The 16,948-nt window shown below is 37.7% G+C and overlaps 1 protein-coding gene across 6 annotated transcripts in view; it reads left to right on the forward strand.

Annotated features, from left to right (window-relative positions):
* The window catches only part of pde10a (phosphodiesterase 10A), a 104,223-nt gene that overhangs the window by 19,223 nt on the left and 68,052 nt on the right, over positions 1 to 16,948 (forward strand). For 2 of the 6 annotated variants that reach the window (XM_047351397.1, XM_047351398.1), the window contains exon 1: positions 14,487 to 14,946. The exons of the other annotated variants lie outside the window; for them this stretch is intronic. In XM_047351397.1, coding sequence (XP_047207353.1) covers positions 14,883 to 14,946 — 64 coding nt within the window. In that variant the 5' untranslated portion in view covers positions 14,487 to 14,882. Of the gene's footprint in view, positions 1 to 14,486; positions 14,947 to 16,948 lie in introns of those variants that run through there. 6 annotated transcript variants of the gene reach the window in all.

The raw sequence follows: 16,948 nt of genomic DNA on the forward strand, positions 1-16,948 counted from the left end.
AGACTTTTGGAGGACAAGTTCTACTCTTAACCCTCTGAAAGACTATTAGCTTTGTTCCCTTGAGTTGTCATTTTGTCTTCACTTGCTCCTGTATTTAGCCCTTCTGTATCCGTCTAAAGCTCTAAAGGTAATTACACTATATTACCAAAAGTATTCACTTACCCCTTTAAATCATTAAAGTCATGTGTTCAAGTCACTTCAAGGGCCTCTGGTGTATAAAAGTCAGCACCCAGGCAGGAAGACTGCTACAAACATTTGTGAAAGAATGGGTTGCTCTCAGTAGCTCAGTGAATTCAAGCGTGGTACGGTGATAGGATGTTACCTGTGCAATTGGTCCAGTCAGGAAATTTTCTTGCTACTAAATATTCCACAGTCAACTGTTAGTGGCTTCATAACAAATTGTAGGCAATTGGAAATGACAGCAACTCTGCTCAAAATTGTAGGTCAGTGGATGCTGAAGCACATAGAGCTCTAATATCACCAACTTTCTGCAGAGTCAAGAGCTATAGACCTCCAAGCTTAATGTGGCCTTCAGATTAGCTAAGGAACAGCGTGCAGAGATGTTTATGGAATGGCTTTTTAGGGCTACTAAGTTGGGTCTAAGCCCTACATCATCACATGTGTGAAGCACAATCTCTGAGCCATTGGACTCTAGAGCAGTGGCGATGTGTCAGACATCATATTAAACTGCAGTAATCTATACAATTGCAGTCGTCATTGCAATTTCAGTTTTTTAAAGATCGCTTGGAAGCAATATTTGCTAAAAAAAATATATATGTATTCTAAGTATCATGTCTGCAAATCAACGGTATATTTTACCAATTGGATGATCCTTAACTCTGCTTAATGTCGGCACATGATCTATATTTTTTTACTGGTTGAGATGCTAACGCTCAGAGAGATTGGTGGGCATGATGTAAAGTCAGAGAAAGAAACGGGTCAGAAATATTAGAGTTAATCAGAATTAGGTGAGAGCAGTGAAAGTATTGCCAAGGCTTATTATAATTGTAATGTTTCTTATTTTTATTCTTCTCCATAATAAAGTGGCTTTTTAGAGGCCTAAACATACACGAAAACCGACCAAATGTGGTAAATTGATGACATCATTTTTGCCCCACCCTTTGAGAGCAAAGTCAGCTTTCTCTGCTGAAAGACCCTCTGTGACAGTCTGTTGAAGATTCAAACCTGCAGGAAGCCTGTCTTAATCCTTCGCCACCAAACAGGAAGTGACTTCAGCTTAAATCACGAAGGTTGGATTTCTGCCAAAATTTGAAGACTTCTTACCAGAGCTGCTGTGAACCTGACTGAACGTAATGTCAAGACTTGCTTATACCACCGCCTGGTGGCGATGTGTGGAATCAAGTGGCAGGCATGGAGGCGGCGATGTGGGACTCCCGAGGTCGCAACACAAGCAGCATTAAGCTACAAGGTCACCTCAGTGCTGCTTGCAGCTTTCATTGATATTGTTATCACAATTTTAGCTATTTGTATTACAATTATATATTTCTCTGGTATTGGTCAACTCTATATTAAACCCTATGGAATAAGAACGGGATGCCACTTAAGTTTGTACAAATGTAAAGAGAGAGGAGTGAATACTTTTGGCATTTTAGTATATTTTATAGAGATGCGTAATCAGAAAAAATGCTCAAATAACACATATAATGTCATTTAGTTCAACAATTTTTTTTCTTCCATTGATATTGGTCCTGGCCCTGTTGGCTCTAGTAAAGGTTTAATTAGGACCACCAAAATAATGTTAAGGAAATTACTGCTGGTTGTTATTTTTTACTGGATTCACATAAGCACACTTGCATGCAGCAGACTATGAGTATAGTTTAAGATATTACGGTACTTAAAATCGTTGGTTTGTCAGTGTGCTCCAGGTTTCTGATTAAGATATATTTATTATCTGTACAAAACTTCCCATTGGTAGATCAGTCATTTTTGTACCCAAAAGGCGTGAGAAAGACAAAAACTGTGAAAGTATAAGATGGTGAAAGGCAAAATTAGCAGCAACTTAAGAAATGTTACATTACTGCAGAGAAGCCACCAACTTCTGGATGAATGGATTTCTTAAATCTCATTATTCCTGAAAAGGCAATCTTTGTTGGCCGTGTAAACAAAAAAATTCTAAATTTTCAAAAGAAAACAACAAGTGCGTCTCTATCAGACAAAGCAGACTGTGTACTGCATCAATGTGTGCATCCAGCAGTGTGAAGTCAGGGAAGTAATAGAAGCATTGGTGTCCATAGCTGTGTGCTCCACCTCCAGCCTCGTGTAGATTTAACCTCAGCTGCTGACTCAGAAGTGCATCAGCTTAGACACACAATTTCACCTCATAAATGCGGCCAACATCAAAAAAGGAGCAACAGACTTGCTGTAATCAGCTCGTGTTGTCCTTTTCCACTTCAGATGTTTCTCAAACCTGTTTTTGGAAAATATGTAATGAACTTGCATTTAAAAAAAACTGCAATTATTGAAGGTATACACATTCCTTATGTTACCATGCTGTTTTATGCATACTGGTGTCGTTTACATTCTTTGTGTATATACAGTGTTGTAAAAAAAAAGATTTTGTTGCTTTTTTGTCACATTCAGATCAAACATTCGAGGATTTTTAACTCAACTAATTCTAAAATCAGGCAACGATAACCTGACCCTACGTGAAATGAAAAATGTTAGTACACTTGTCTGTTTAAGAGTGGTTCTCTTCAGTTTAAGACCATACCTTAGAATCTAAATTAGATTTAATTCCAGACTTTGACTAGGCCCCCCCAATAGATTAATCTTTATGAGCCATGCAGAGGTGGACTTGCTAGTAGGCTTCCGATTATTGTCCTGCTGCATAACCCCACTTTGCTTGAGCTTAATGCCATTAGCTGATGGCCGAATGTTCTCCTTCAGGATTCTAGTATTGCATATTGTTAAATAATGAAAACTGCTCTTAACTGTTTCAAATGTAGCCAACAATATTTTGGATGTGGCCTCCTGAATGAGTCGTCGCCGCACTCTTGGAGTAATCTTGGAACGTGCGGCCGCTCATTGGAAGGTTCACCATTGTTCCATCTTTTCTCCATTTGTAAATAATTGCTCTCCGTGTGGTTCACTTGAGCTCAAAAGCCTTAGAAAGACTTTTAACAATTTTAACCCTTCCAGACTGATATATGTCACTGATATTTTGCACTGCCAGGCTAGCAGTGATCAGGCCCAGGTGAGGCGAATCAAAATGAATGCAGCTTTTGTGGTTAATTGAAGGTAATTCATAAGGAGGGCAATTATATTTTCACATAGGTCCAGGTTGGTTTGGGTAGCTTTGGCCCCTAATGAATTAAAGCATAATTTGGAAACTACATTTTGTATTTACTAAGGTCATGATCTGAAAATCAGAGTGACCAAATAAAACCAAAAAAATAAATAAAAACAAGAAATCTGTAAGAGTTTTTTTCACAGCACTATAAAGCACCTACATAGCAGCATGTTGGAGCATTTCTTGTTTCTTGTTCATGTCCAAGTTCTCCCAGTTGATGCATGGACTTTCTCTCGATCCTCCAGCTTCTTTTCCACAGTCCTTCCACATGAACTCTTTGTGATGTTAATTTTCCTCAGAAGAAAATATGACAGGATGAACAAGTAAACAGAATACCTCATTAGGGTCACAACATGGTTTGACATACAGGGCCTTGCATAAATATCACAACCCATGAACTTCATTTTCTGATTTTTGTTATGAATTACTTCATGTTAGTCTATCACATAAAATCCAAGTAAAATATGTTGTAACCTAGTTTTAATTTGCCATAATAAGGTTCAATGTATGGCATTTTGTACGGCTTAAAATACTTTCAAATTCCTCGTAATTTTATTGAATGTAAAATATTTCTGTGTTGCAATCAATTTGGACTGTACATGCCATTAAATAAATGAAATAGGTAGATAACAATATAAGGTAACTGGGCTTTTTTTTATTAATTCTCATTTTCTCAAACTTATTTAACTAATTACGTGGCTACATATCGGAGTATTGTGATGGTTAAGTGCAGCTGTTTCTGTTTTCGCACTATTCATTGATTTGACTTTTTCAGCTAATGACTACAAAGAGGGAAAAAGTATTAATTAACACACCAGTGGTCAGTTAATCCTGTGGCCTTAAAACAGACCCGAAGTGGCAGAAAAAATGGGGAGAGCAGTAAAATGACTGCCAAAGTGATGGGCTATGAACATCCTTCAGAGTTTAAAGACTTTCTGAGTTCAGTATTGGTCTACTAGCTGCAACGGCCAAAACAAAGTAGATAAGCCTTTGGCTGACAAATATATTGTCATTGCAGTATCAGAGTATGTAATTCTCATATTGCAAAGGACTGTTTGAGTGCAATAATTGTTGGCTCATATAATCCAAATGTTTTGAACTTGGACAGAGTTACAAGGCAGCAGATGTTCACACTTCACACAACTGGCATCACTTAAAATGCTAAAGGTCACAGAGTGATGGAAGCACAGATGATCATCATACCAGTATTTACCAATATTATTGCCATCACAAGATATTCTAATATCGTCCAGACCTATAAGTGGGACGGATGCATCTCAAGCCTGGCATAAAAGTATTTTGTTCTTTTTTTTAATGAAATTGACCATTAGAGGGGCTGTGGAAGGATAGCTGAGATGCCAACATTGGCATTAAACCGTGAAATATTCTGCATTGTAGCCTTTACTTTTGATGGCATGTAACCATAGATCTATAGCCTATAGCTATAGCCAGGTAGTCACAGCTAAATCAAATGACAACTCAAATATTTTCTTTTTCAGGTATTCGATGCTAATACATAATTTAAATTAGTTAATTACCAGCTTTACCACCTTATTATTCTATAAAATGTCCCTCTTCAGTTGTTTACTAAGCACATATAAAAGCCCCCACACATCAGCACAATCCTGTAGGAAGTTGCCAGAAAGCTGTCGTCCATTCTCCACTGTGGCCTCACTGCTCTGTCTGTGAACTTTAGCTTTAAATTTAAGTCAGAGCAGCTGGGAGCCTTGTTTCTTTTTTCATTTTCAAGCCAGACTTCTGGTCTTTGCCAGACTTCAGAATGAACCACTTTAAAATCTTAAAAGAGGTGCCTTAAATGAAAAGTACTCTTTATGTTAGGTTGAAATGTGTCTCAATGAAAACAAAAGAAGAAAATGTCTTTATTCTCTTTATTAATCCAAAATGCATAAGGCAATTTTTTATGTCAACTCACACAATAACATTTTGTCAAGTAGATAAAATTTGTCCTTTAAATTTGGATTTTTTTTCTCAGGCAATGCAACAAATACAATGTGGTCTTATGCAGGAAAACTGCAACTACTGTGCACCTGTTCCAAGGTTTAACAAACATGAGAGGAATGAAAACAACGAGATTATTGGACATCGTGTGCTAATGATGTCTCAGAAGAAGAAAAAAAAAAAAACAGAACAAGTTTCATAATATTAGGCGACAAACAAAGATGTCATCTTCTCCCTCGGGAACAGGGACGTCTGAGAGAGAAACAAACCTTTCCTCTGGGTGCGTCTAATATACTACAGTCTGACGGCAGTTATTCAAAACACCAGTGATGAAGACGGCGCAGGGCAGGTAAATGGTGTGCTGTGATTTGTATATCCATTAACCTAAATTATGCACCTATCTCACATTTGTCCTAATGGATCACAGCGCAGTGACGTCCATTGACGTCACATTTGAGATGAGCCGCATTGCAGTCGCATATGAATTTGTGCACGGCAGGCTTTGTGTAAATGTGGACCCTTTTTTTTTATTCATCATGGCGTTCTCCTACGTACGTGTATAAGAGTAAACAGAGGCAGTTATATGCTCTTTAGCTGTTGAGCTAGTTGCAAGCCAAGCTGTGAAGATGTGCATAACTCCCTCAACCCCCCAGGGACCCTGTATTTTCATGGGCCTGCCTCTGACGTCAATGCTCCGGCTGTCCTGTGGATTGTCAGAACAGACTATTCAGTTGGGGGGGAGGGGACTGGAAGTCTCTGTGGTGTGTGCTGCATGTGATGTGTGTGTGTGTGTGTGTGTGTGTGTGTGTGTGTGTGTGTGTGTGTGTGTGTGTGTGTGTGTGTGTGTGTGTGTGTGTGTTGCCATTTGCGCATGTGATCTGTAAATGTTTTATCGGGAGTGTGTGTCTGTGTATCTGTGCAAAAAGCCTGTATAGTGCCTTGCATCTGAAATGGGCTTAAGTGGATGAGGTCTCATGTGGGGTGTGTGTGTGTGTGTGTGGGGGGGCACACATGTCTGAAGGTGTGCAGCCTCTTTGTGTTTGTAAAAGCAGACGAGAGGGGGCAACAGTTAAGCATGGCGGCTGACCCCTCGCCCAGCAGGCAGCTGTTGATCAGGCAGAAGTAAAAGCACAAACAGAGCCTTCTGCACGCATCTCATATTAAGAAGGATGAGATTATGGTCGATCTTTTTAGCTTATAGCGCATCATGTACAGATGGATTCTGAACTTAGTGCAACAAAACTGTGTTGGAAACTGTTCTTTGTCTTTTTTATTTTTTTGACTAAAAAGGTACTGTGCAGCAAATTTTACTATCCAAATCCAGCATGAGATGCATACACATCTGTTGAACAGTTTTCTTTGCTTTCTTCCTAATTCAAAAGAGGAGCATTTATCATTCTGGCTGCGGTTGTAGACCAAAATGAAGAGTGTAAAACTCTGGACTGACTGCAACTATACAAGCAGATTGCCTTGCAAAATAATTCACACTGCTTGACACATTTTGGCTTGGCTATCATAAACTTCAATGTGTTTAAGTGATAGAGCAACACAAACCTCTGAGGCCTTTACAGAACAACTGAGGTGTGTAGCCCACTCACTACTTTCTGGAAGCAACTAGTTGCATTGGGCTTTATTTAGGGTATCAGTGTAAAAAAAGTCACCACACCACTCTGGTTTCTAATGGATTCTGCAATGAGTGGTGTTGAGCTTTTAGATAAAATCCCAGTTATGGTTTGAGGTTTTATTGAGACAATATCAATACTTTTGCAAGACATAGTGATTTACTGTAATATCTGGAAGCAGGTACTGATTATTTTTCCTTTAACGGCAGAAATGGATTAAATGGTTTTTTTTTGGTTTTTTACTTCTGTAGTTTTTAAGGGTGTCTTTAAAAATTTGAGAATTCCTACAATTGGACTAAAATCGATTCCAAAAACAAAAAATTTACACATGTATAAAATAGATAGGAATTAAGTTTATTTGCTTTTAAGTTATGTAACAACTTTGTGATATTTTTCTATGTAAGTGTCCCAGCATTTATTGATTTATTTATTGTGTTTTGTAATGTATACGTTGAATGCCAATTAATGTTGGTGGTTTTAGGGCAAAGTCTGGACAACACAAGCAGGACACAAAATACTGTCACAGTGGGGTTTTGGGGTGGACCGAAGCGCAGACAAGAACTCGGGCGTAGCATTTCAAGCAGTCTTCAGTTTATTCAAAATATCAAAAAGGAAACAAAAACACTGCAGATATAAACCAGAGTCAGAAATCCAAATTTACAAAGTTTCTGCAGGAACATGCGGAACTCAAAGCATGGACGAGGGCAACGAACGAAGGTGAGAGACGAGAGGAACCAGCCAAGGGCAATGAAGAGGGAGCATGTGAACCTAATAAAACCAAAGCATGAGGAAAGGGGCTAAAGACAAGACAGTAAGCAGACCTAAATGAAACTATAAACCAAGATAAAAATAAAGCGTAAGAATCAAGGATAAACATGAACTGAAGGAAACTGAGAAACTGGAGGGAACACAAGAACCTAAGAACTTAGTAAAACAGAAACCATGAGGAAACCCCGACTACAAAGTACACAAACTCAAACCAACACTGATAGAATAAAACTAAGAATGAAGCAGAGGAAACGAGGACCAGAATTAAAGTAAACAATAACTAAAGGTAACCTATAGAGGAGAGGCTGGAGAACAAAAATGAACTAGGGGAACAAAGCTAAGAAAAACTGGAGAATAAAGGGAACTTAAACCAAGTAATAACTAAAAGGGGAAAACAAATGACGAGAGGAGTAACAAAAAGGAAACTAATAAATAAGAGAGTGCCAGAGAACTCTGATAAATTATAATAATCATCATAATAAGGAAACCCTTCTAAGAAAACAGGAAAGCGACGCCAAGGGAACTAGGAGCGAGGAGAGCACACTGGGGGGCAGAAGATAACCAAAGCAGAAAACCACAACAGACATGAATACAAAAACACAAATAAGAAACATCTAGCTGAAAAGGTAAGCAAAAACACAAATAAGAAACATCTAGCTGAAAAGGTAAACAAAAACACAAATAAGAAACATCTAGCTGAAAAGGTAAGCAAAAACACAAAACCAAAAGCAAAGACCAAAATGTCGTACCACGACAAATACCTGCCAAAACATGAAATGTCAGTAGCAGGCAGAATATTAGCTAAAACTGATGTAAGTAGGGATATCTGTGCATCTACAGCTAGTAGTAATATAGAAAAAGTGTGTCATTTATGTTGTGAATGTACAAGCATGAATTTCAAAAAACAAAAACGTTAATTGTAAAACTTATTTTAAAACAAAAAATGTGATTTCAAACCAGATACAGCAAAACACCTAAAAATAAATGTCACTTTTTTATTCATATTTCTACATCATCCTAAGGATTTTTACTGTCTGGACATTCTCATTAATACTGAACTAAGGGATTTAATACACTCAACACTTGTGTTATGTCTTATCTGAGCCATTTAAATATTTATTGGTAAACCAGCTATTTAGTTACCGAGAGAGATGCCAGGCAGCACACTAGCAGCAAACACATAGTGGATAACTTAATATAAAATACTGTGTAATTAAATGGCAAACCTGACAATTTAGGATTTCTCTAAGTCATTCTGTTGCTTTTGTCTCTTTAATCTCTTAAATCTTATAAATCTAAAGATTTTCTCTTCAGCACTAATAAATTAAAATAAATGTTAACTGCCCTTGATGCTCACAACAAATGTATTTTTATTTTTTTTTATTTTATGGACTTTGGAATGATGAAAAAGAAAAAAAAAATAGTCAGGAGAATGTGTATTTAACAAATTATTGTGATTACGTTTACCTATTTCCTATTTCATGGCACGTTGAAACAGATTGACTGCACAGGTCAAGTTGGTCAGGTTCGTCCTATTATGCAAAGACTCATTGTGTATAAAAGTAGTAGCTCGGTTTCCTTGTGGGGCTGAGAACCAGTGGGGGGGTTCATCAGTGAATCGGACACAGGACTGACACAGCCTCTTCAGCTTTAGTGTACTCACATGATCTCGGAAATGTGCAATTGTAGACTTTGGAGAACATGTTGCAAAGCATTTGTTTTTAAATAGTAGTTAAGCTATTTTTCGTACATAACCTACAGCACTTTCTACATTTATTGACAACTTGGTTAATGATCTGTAAAAAGCCTCAAAATAGTTTCATTTTTGTTAAGTCGCGTACATTTATTTGGAATACAATTAGGGGTTTTTTTTTTAATTTTTTTTTATCAGTTGTGATACTATTTTTCCTGTAAAAAAAGCATTTTTGTAATTCATACATTCTGTTTTTAAGTTTCAAATATCCATGACTTCCTGTTTCATCCATCTTGGGCTATGATTTTATTGATGTGACAGTAAATCTTCTTAGCCACACTTGAAAATTGGAAAGACAGGAAAACATGCCATACAGCTGAATTCTGAACATTATTATTTATGAAAATCTTACACTATTCAGTGAAATTCATTCAAAAGTACTTAAACACTGACATATAACAGGAAAGGAGCATATTGAAGCTTTAAACTCATGTTTCATGCAGAAGGCATTGACTTTATTTATGGACATATGTGACCTATAGACTTCAGGGACTGTCAATTTAATTCAATTTCATAAAATAAATTTTTTTTAAATGTTTTTCTGTTTATCTGAGGTGGATTCGATAAGGCACCTCCACATTTATTGGCACTGAGTAAAAAGCCTTAAAATGAACGTATTCCTTATTGCAATAGCATATTACCAAAAAACTAATTTCAGTGGGTACAAAAATCCCATGATGAGAAGTATTTTATTGGATCTACACTTTTTATGAAATAAATGTTATTTCTACTTTTTTCAAGTATTATTTTTTTTTGAAACTCTAAAACTCATGGCTTCCTCTTTCTCTAAGGTTCGAGCATAAGAATTATGAACAGATGCCAGTTTCTCTTAGCTGCTCTTCAAAATGGGAAAGACAATAGAACATACCTTTCAAGTAAGACAGATGCTTGTTAAAAAATGACTACCTGGAATAGTTACTAGCCTAAAGTGTCTCATATCTAGAGTCAGAGCATTAATTAAAGAATTTAAAACAATTTGAAATGGGACAAACAAAGACATATGGCAAGCCTGGTTTATATTGCCACATCTGTACCAGAGGTGCCAATAATTGTGGATGGTGCCTTATTTGACTTGCAAACAAAGCGCACAAAGGAAATACTTGCAACAGCTGTCTAGATTTTTTTACATTTTATTTTGAAACTATTAATAAAGTGTTAACACAAGAAACTAGTGCAGTTTGATTAGAGCACATGTCTATTTGTCGCAGATAGGAAGGAAAAGCAACATCCCTGTTAAGAAATGACCTTAGCTGTTTATTCTTATGCACATTTTCTAATTGGGATAAAATGGAGGAAGAAGTGTCTGGGTTTGTCCAAGAGAATCCATTATGTTGTACATGACCTCTAAATGGGCCAGCTGCTCACAAGTGTAAGAATGCCTGTGATTGATAGTGCACTTGCTGACGTAGCCCGTCGCAGCTCCCACACCTCTCTCTCCCTCTCTGTCTCAATATGATCAGTATGTGAGGCTGCAGCCGTGAGGGAGTCTGACACGCTTTATGCTGTATCGCGTTACAGAGTCGAAGCCGTTCAGCTGCTCTGAGTGCTGATAGCATGACCGCACATCTGCAATGGTTGCACAGATAGGAAACTCACTTCATTTGGGGGCCTGATGTTGAAGCTTTGTCTCAACAGTTCTTACTGAAAAACAGATTATCTTTTAAAGTAAATTTCATTTGCATTTATACTGATAGTAGTTGATCATGTAATATGAACCTCCAGTCCTGCAATTCCTGTGACTTTATCCGTTAGTTTATCCCTTTAAAATGGGTCCCGTGGGCCTCCTGTAAAGTGGCACTGCCACACGCAACACAAGGTGAACATATACACAAAGGTAATACATAAAACTACAGGATGCTTCGAATTTTTACAGATCATGTGATTTGTTTTTTGTTTGTTTTATGTTAGAGTGAATTGTTAAGTGTTTTCTTTAGTTGGAACACAAAGCCTTATTCTGGAGTTTTGGAAGGACGATTGGATGAACCTGCAAACACCAAGACTTTTAACCATAAGATGCACCATGCCTTGTGAAAGTACTTGCACCACAGGGGAACTACGGTAACCCTGAAAGCTCAAACATTGTGTTTCGGAGAAGTCGATCTACATTTGTTGAGCTAGTGTGTTGTTATTAGATAAACTAATATATCATAATTTTATAGATAGATAGATAGATAGATAGATAGATAGATAGATAGATAGATAGATAGATAGATAGATAGATAGATAGATAGATAGATAGATAGATAGATAGATAGATAGATAGATAGATAGATAGATAGATAGATAGATAGATAGATAGATAGATAGATAGATAGATAGATAGATAGATAGATAGATAGATAGATAGATAGATAGATAGATAGATAGATAGATAGATAGATAGATAGATAGATAGATAGATAGATAGGGAAGAAACACAAGAGAGTCTTATATGTACATTTATATTAACATACAGTACAGACCAAAAGTTTGGACACATCTTCTCATTCAGAGTTTTCTTTATTTTCATGACTATGAATATTGTAGCTTCACACTGAAGGCATCAAAACTATGAATTAGCACATGTGGAATTATATACTGAACAATAAAGTGTGAAACAACTGAAAATATGTCTTATATTCTAGATTCTTGAAAGTAGCCACCTTTTGCTTTGATTACTGCTCCGCACACTCTTGGCATTCTGTTGATGAGCTTCAAGAGGTAGTCACCTGAAATGGTTTTCCAACAGTCTTGAAGGAGTTCCCAGAGATGCTTAGCACTTGTTAGCCCTTTTGCCTATATCTCAGTGAGTTGCAACATTTGTTTTATTTATTGATTTATCCTTTTGTCATTTTTGTGTAATTTATGCCTTTGCCCCTACCTCAAATATCATGGAAATCTTGAAATTCAGTTCAAGGGCACCAAACTGAAAACCTTATGAAGGTTTAGAGATTAGCAATGCCCCCCCAGCAGAACTATAATGTTGATTTATTACTCACAGTGATATGTGATATGTTCCAAGTATTTATTTTGGTTAATTTGTTAATATGGCTTACAGTTAAACACTGTTGTTGGCCAATCAATCACAGCAAAGTGGGTATTGGTAGTGTGGGCAGGTACCACGTTCTGCTGGAAATTAAAATCAGCAGCTCCCTAAAGCTTGTCAACAGAAGGAAGCCTGAAGTGCTCCAAAATTTCCTGGAAGATGGATGAGCTGAATTTGCAATTCATAAAACACAGTGGAGTGACACCAGTAAATGACATAGTTCCCCATTTTAATACCTACTATGGAAACGTTACACTGGATCTGTCATTTTGCTTGAGAGATCTGACCCGCATACAGAAGAACACTCAGAAGGACAACTGAATCAGTAAAAGGTGTTTTATTTACAAGTAGTGACACAGGAATGTGAACAGTAGAATCGCCAACTGTATGGAAAGAAGGGGAAGAGAACTGGTGAATACAAAAACTATAATGTTGCGGAATAAACAAGTAGTAATTATGATTGACAGTTAAACAGCTTACTAAGTGAGTGTGGTCAGGTCGCCAGGGGTAGAGGGAGTCGGGGCCCAGCTGAGCGTAGCGGAGAAAGCCAGATGATTTACGTGAGCTGGAGAGTGGGTTCTGGTGAATTCAGGAGTTAATCCATTGTCCTGGTACTTGTTTGGGAGGGTGGACAGGTTACGCTTCTGCCTTGGTTCAGGAGACGGAGGAGAACAGTAAGCTGCCAGCTTAATACTTGGAAACAAAATCCAAACGAAATCCACCAAACATAGGTAATCTTGATTGTCCAGAAAACATCTGGATCTGAAGCCAAAGTTCAACAAAGAATGATCAGTAAGCTCAGGTTTCTGCCTGCGAAGGAACATAAACAATATCAGCTTAGAAGCAAAGAACAAAGCATAGCTTAGAGGTGGCTGAGCTGTTACCACAGCAGGCAAACACTCTGGCATCGAAGTGCTGGCAGCCTCCTGCTTAAATATTCCTCCACTGCAAACAGCAGATCAGTCGCACCTGTCACCCAGCACACCTGAGAAACTCCAGCACCATCTGAAAACTGAACAAAAGTGCAGACAAGAACAAAACACACACACTGAACCCACAACCCTGACAGGATCTTGCATTTCTACTCCTTTGGACTTTGATTTCCAAATAAAATGCCAAATTAACTTTAATTTGTAAACAGGACATTGGACCACTGAGCAACAGTCAAGGAATTTTCACTTCTAACTGACTCCAGCCACAGTTAACTCCTTATGAATCGCCATCAACTTCCTTAATGGGCTTTGCTTCACAAACTTGTTAAACTAAACTTGAAAACTATTTTTGACCACACTTTTTCCTTTCATTTAACTTGCTATTAATATACTAAGATATGGCACTGGTATAGTCAACAGACAGCTTTTATTACCAGTGAATTTCTTCTGGCTTCCCCTTCTTGTAGAGGGTGCCTGTGACTGGATGCTGGACAACTGTCAGGTCAGCAGTTTTTGACAGGATTGGGTAGGCCATTTCATGGACATAACATAACATTTCTCTATTAAACAATCCCGTTTTTATATGTCTTAAGCCATAGTCATTTAAATAAACTCTTGAAATGTATCGTTAGTTTCACTTTTTGAATTGAATCGATGGCATAAATGATCTACTTGATGCCATTCTAATTAACTGAGTGCCCAATTGCCCTGCCCCTGCTCTGCTGTCGTCGCAGATGAGGAAACAGTAGTGCGTCTCCCAGAGAGCGGCCGGTTTATGTCTGACTCTGCCCCGTTTTAACCAATTCAGGAACAGGAACAGCGACTCAGTAACGTCAAACTGAGTTTGGCCGACGCACAAAAAAAACGGAAACAAGACCGATTGGCTTTTCAACGAGCCGTCTGTCTAGGTGATAATCATTTTCTTTTTGCGTGCCTTGTACTTTTCAGTCATATTTAAGTAGGTAAATAGATTAAAATAATTAAGACCATTTAAGATGACCAATGTCGACATGTCTCATCTGGTGTTGGAAGTCTTTATTTAAGCTTTTATTTTGAAAATTACAACGGATTTATGTGGATAAATGATGCGTCCCCCCTCTCTCTCCACGTTCACTCCCTTCCCTCTGTGGCTCTGTGTTGACGGCTGCGCGCTGCTCAGTCTGCCGCTGCACATCCACCGCGGAGCCACCACGCCGCTGAGGCGGACTGATCGTAGCTGAGCTCGGCCAGCGGTGCTGGGTCATAGCGCTGCTGCTGCTGCTGCTGCAGGAGGAGGGAGGGGAGCGGCAGCACTCTGCTCTTCTTCCCCCCTCCTTTAACTGTGCACAGCTTCAAGCATTCAGGTCATCATCACCTCATCGCGTCCTGGGATAGTTTTGCTTTGTTTTGTTTGTTTTGAGTTTTCTTTTTTCTTTTTTTTTGTTTGGTGCTCCAGAAGACGCACAAAGTTGCAGCTGCAGAGGCGCACTTTTCTCCGAGGCTCTTCTCCCTCCTTCTGCGCTCACAATCCGACATGGAAGATGGTCCGTCTTCAACAAGCTGTTTCAGAAGGTTAACGGACTGTTTCCTGGGTGCAAGTAGGTATTACTGACTGACAAACACCTAACGAGGCGTGAAAGAAAACCAAATGTTCACATGTGAAGAAAATAAGCCGCAGTGACTCGCAGTAGATGAGCAGCACACTGGGCTCAGCTGCGATGTTTGGTCCTGCAGGCAGAAGGTGTTTTTCTTCAACTTTATGAATCACAATCCGAAAGCTGATCTAGACGGGTGGGAACAGGCAGGGGGAGATTTCAGCTAATATTTTCAAGATTTAAAACAGTGTTTAGATCATGCTGACGGTTCTGATCTCGACCCTGAAAGTTGGTGTATCATGGTGGGGGTCAGTCAGTAGTTCAGTAGTAGCAAGAAGAAAGCGAAGCCAGGTCTGCAACATGAGCCGGGCAGAGTGCTTATAAAAAACATTTATAGTAATTTGGGCAAAAATTAAACTTTAAACGTACCCTTAGATAATTAGGAGTTTAAGCTGAATATTAAAGTGATGATAAAGACAATATAATCATAACAAAACAAAACATATAGGCTACCACAATTTTTGTCACACTATAAGTTTAAGGAATGTTATTTATCTAAAAGATACCTTTTATACAACTTAATTAAAACCTGTTTTATGTTTTTGTTTGTTTTTGTTTTAGGTGCTAGAAGCACTATGGGGCCAGTATCTTTAGAAATTGTTTAAAAAGTGTTTTATTTATTTTCACATCTATTACCAAATTCTTTTTTGTTTTTTATTTAAAAATATAATTTTCAAAATTGCTTATAAATAAAAATAAATATACATAACAATTTGGTGCAGGTATGTGAAAAGAAATCTTACTATTGGCACTTAATTTCTCTGAATAACATTAAACCTCCTTTGAGGTTAATCTGTTATATTGCTACTCAGATGTTCTTATCGGCCAGCCTTCATTTGCGCACTTTGCAGTTTGTTTATATGTCTATATTACTACAGTGTATTACAAAGTATGCACACTCTAAATTAGACCGAAATGGTCCTCCAATCACCCCCCTCTCCGAACTACCATACTGTACTATGGTACCATATGATACTGTGCGTATATACCTCTGGCATGTTTAGGTTTAACATAAGTATTCTTTGAATTTTACCAACATTCTGACTGGAAGTAATGCTAAGGCATTTCAGCGGCCCAGCCAGAGTCCTGACTTGAATCTGATAGAGAATCTGTGGAGGGAGCTTAGTATGAGGGTTGCTCTTCTCTTTTCTCTCCAAGAAAAATCATCAAAATACTAGTGGAAACATGCAAAAAGCCGATCCGCAGTTATAAGAAGGGTTTGATTGTCTAGGGTGTAAATGATTTTGACATGCCTCTTGCCATTTAAGATTTATACTTTATGCTTTTTTAATACTTTTGAAAGAGATGCCTGTACCATTTTTTTTTTATCAAAACCAATAAAAATCTTGGTTGAATTAAAATACTTTTAATCAAAATTTGCCAGGGGTATTAATAATTTAGACTTCACTACTCTTTTGCTCTTCTGCTTAGAGATTAACTGCGTTTAGGTGCTTCTTACTTACTGTGTTTTGGGGACATCTCATTCACTGGCAACTGTATACTAACAAGTTAGTACACTGAAAAAGTCGTTCTTTGGTGCACTTTTTTGAGTTTAATAAAAAGAATTATAAATGTTAAGAACATATGCTTTGATGGATAGATAAAGATAATCTTGTAATTTGCTTATTATGTGTTAAATTCAAAACTCCTACCTCTTTCAAAGAACCTGCTGCATATTTGGTTTTCTTTTCTGCGTTATTGTCCATTTGGAATCAATCAAAATTGTAATCGGCTGTTCAGACCTCAAAGAAAACTGGAAATCGGCATCGGCCAGGAAAACCTGGATATGTGCATCTCTAAATTGAACCAATAAAACTGGCGTAACAATTTCCATCTGTTTTCTTTGAGTAAATGTAATTTAATAATATTTCTTATTTGGATTTATTTTGGTGAAACTTTCTCAACCACAAGTCATATGGCAGTTCTTAACTTTTGCGAAACTTGG

This window comes from Girardinichthys multiradiatus, chromosome 22, assembly GCF_021462225.1.
Source record: "Girardinichthys multiradiatus isolate DD_20200921_A chromosome 22, DD_fGirMul_XY1, whole genome shotgun sequence".
In the NCBI taxonomy this organism is placed as follows: domain Eukaryota; kingdom Metazoa; phylum Chordata; class Actinopteri; order Cyprinodontiformes; family Goodeidae; genus Girardinichthys; species Girardinichthys multiradiatus.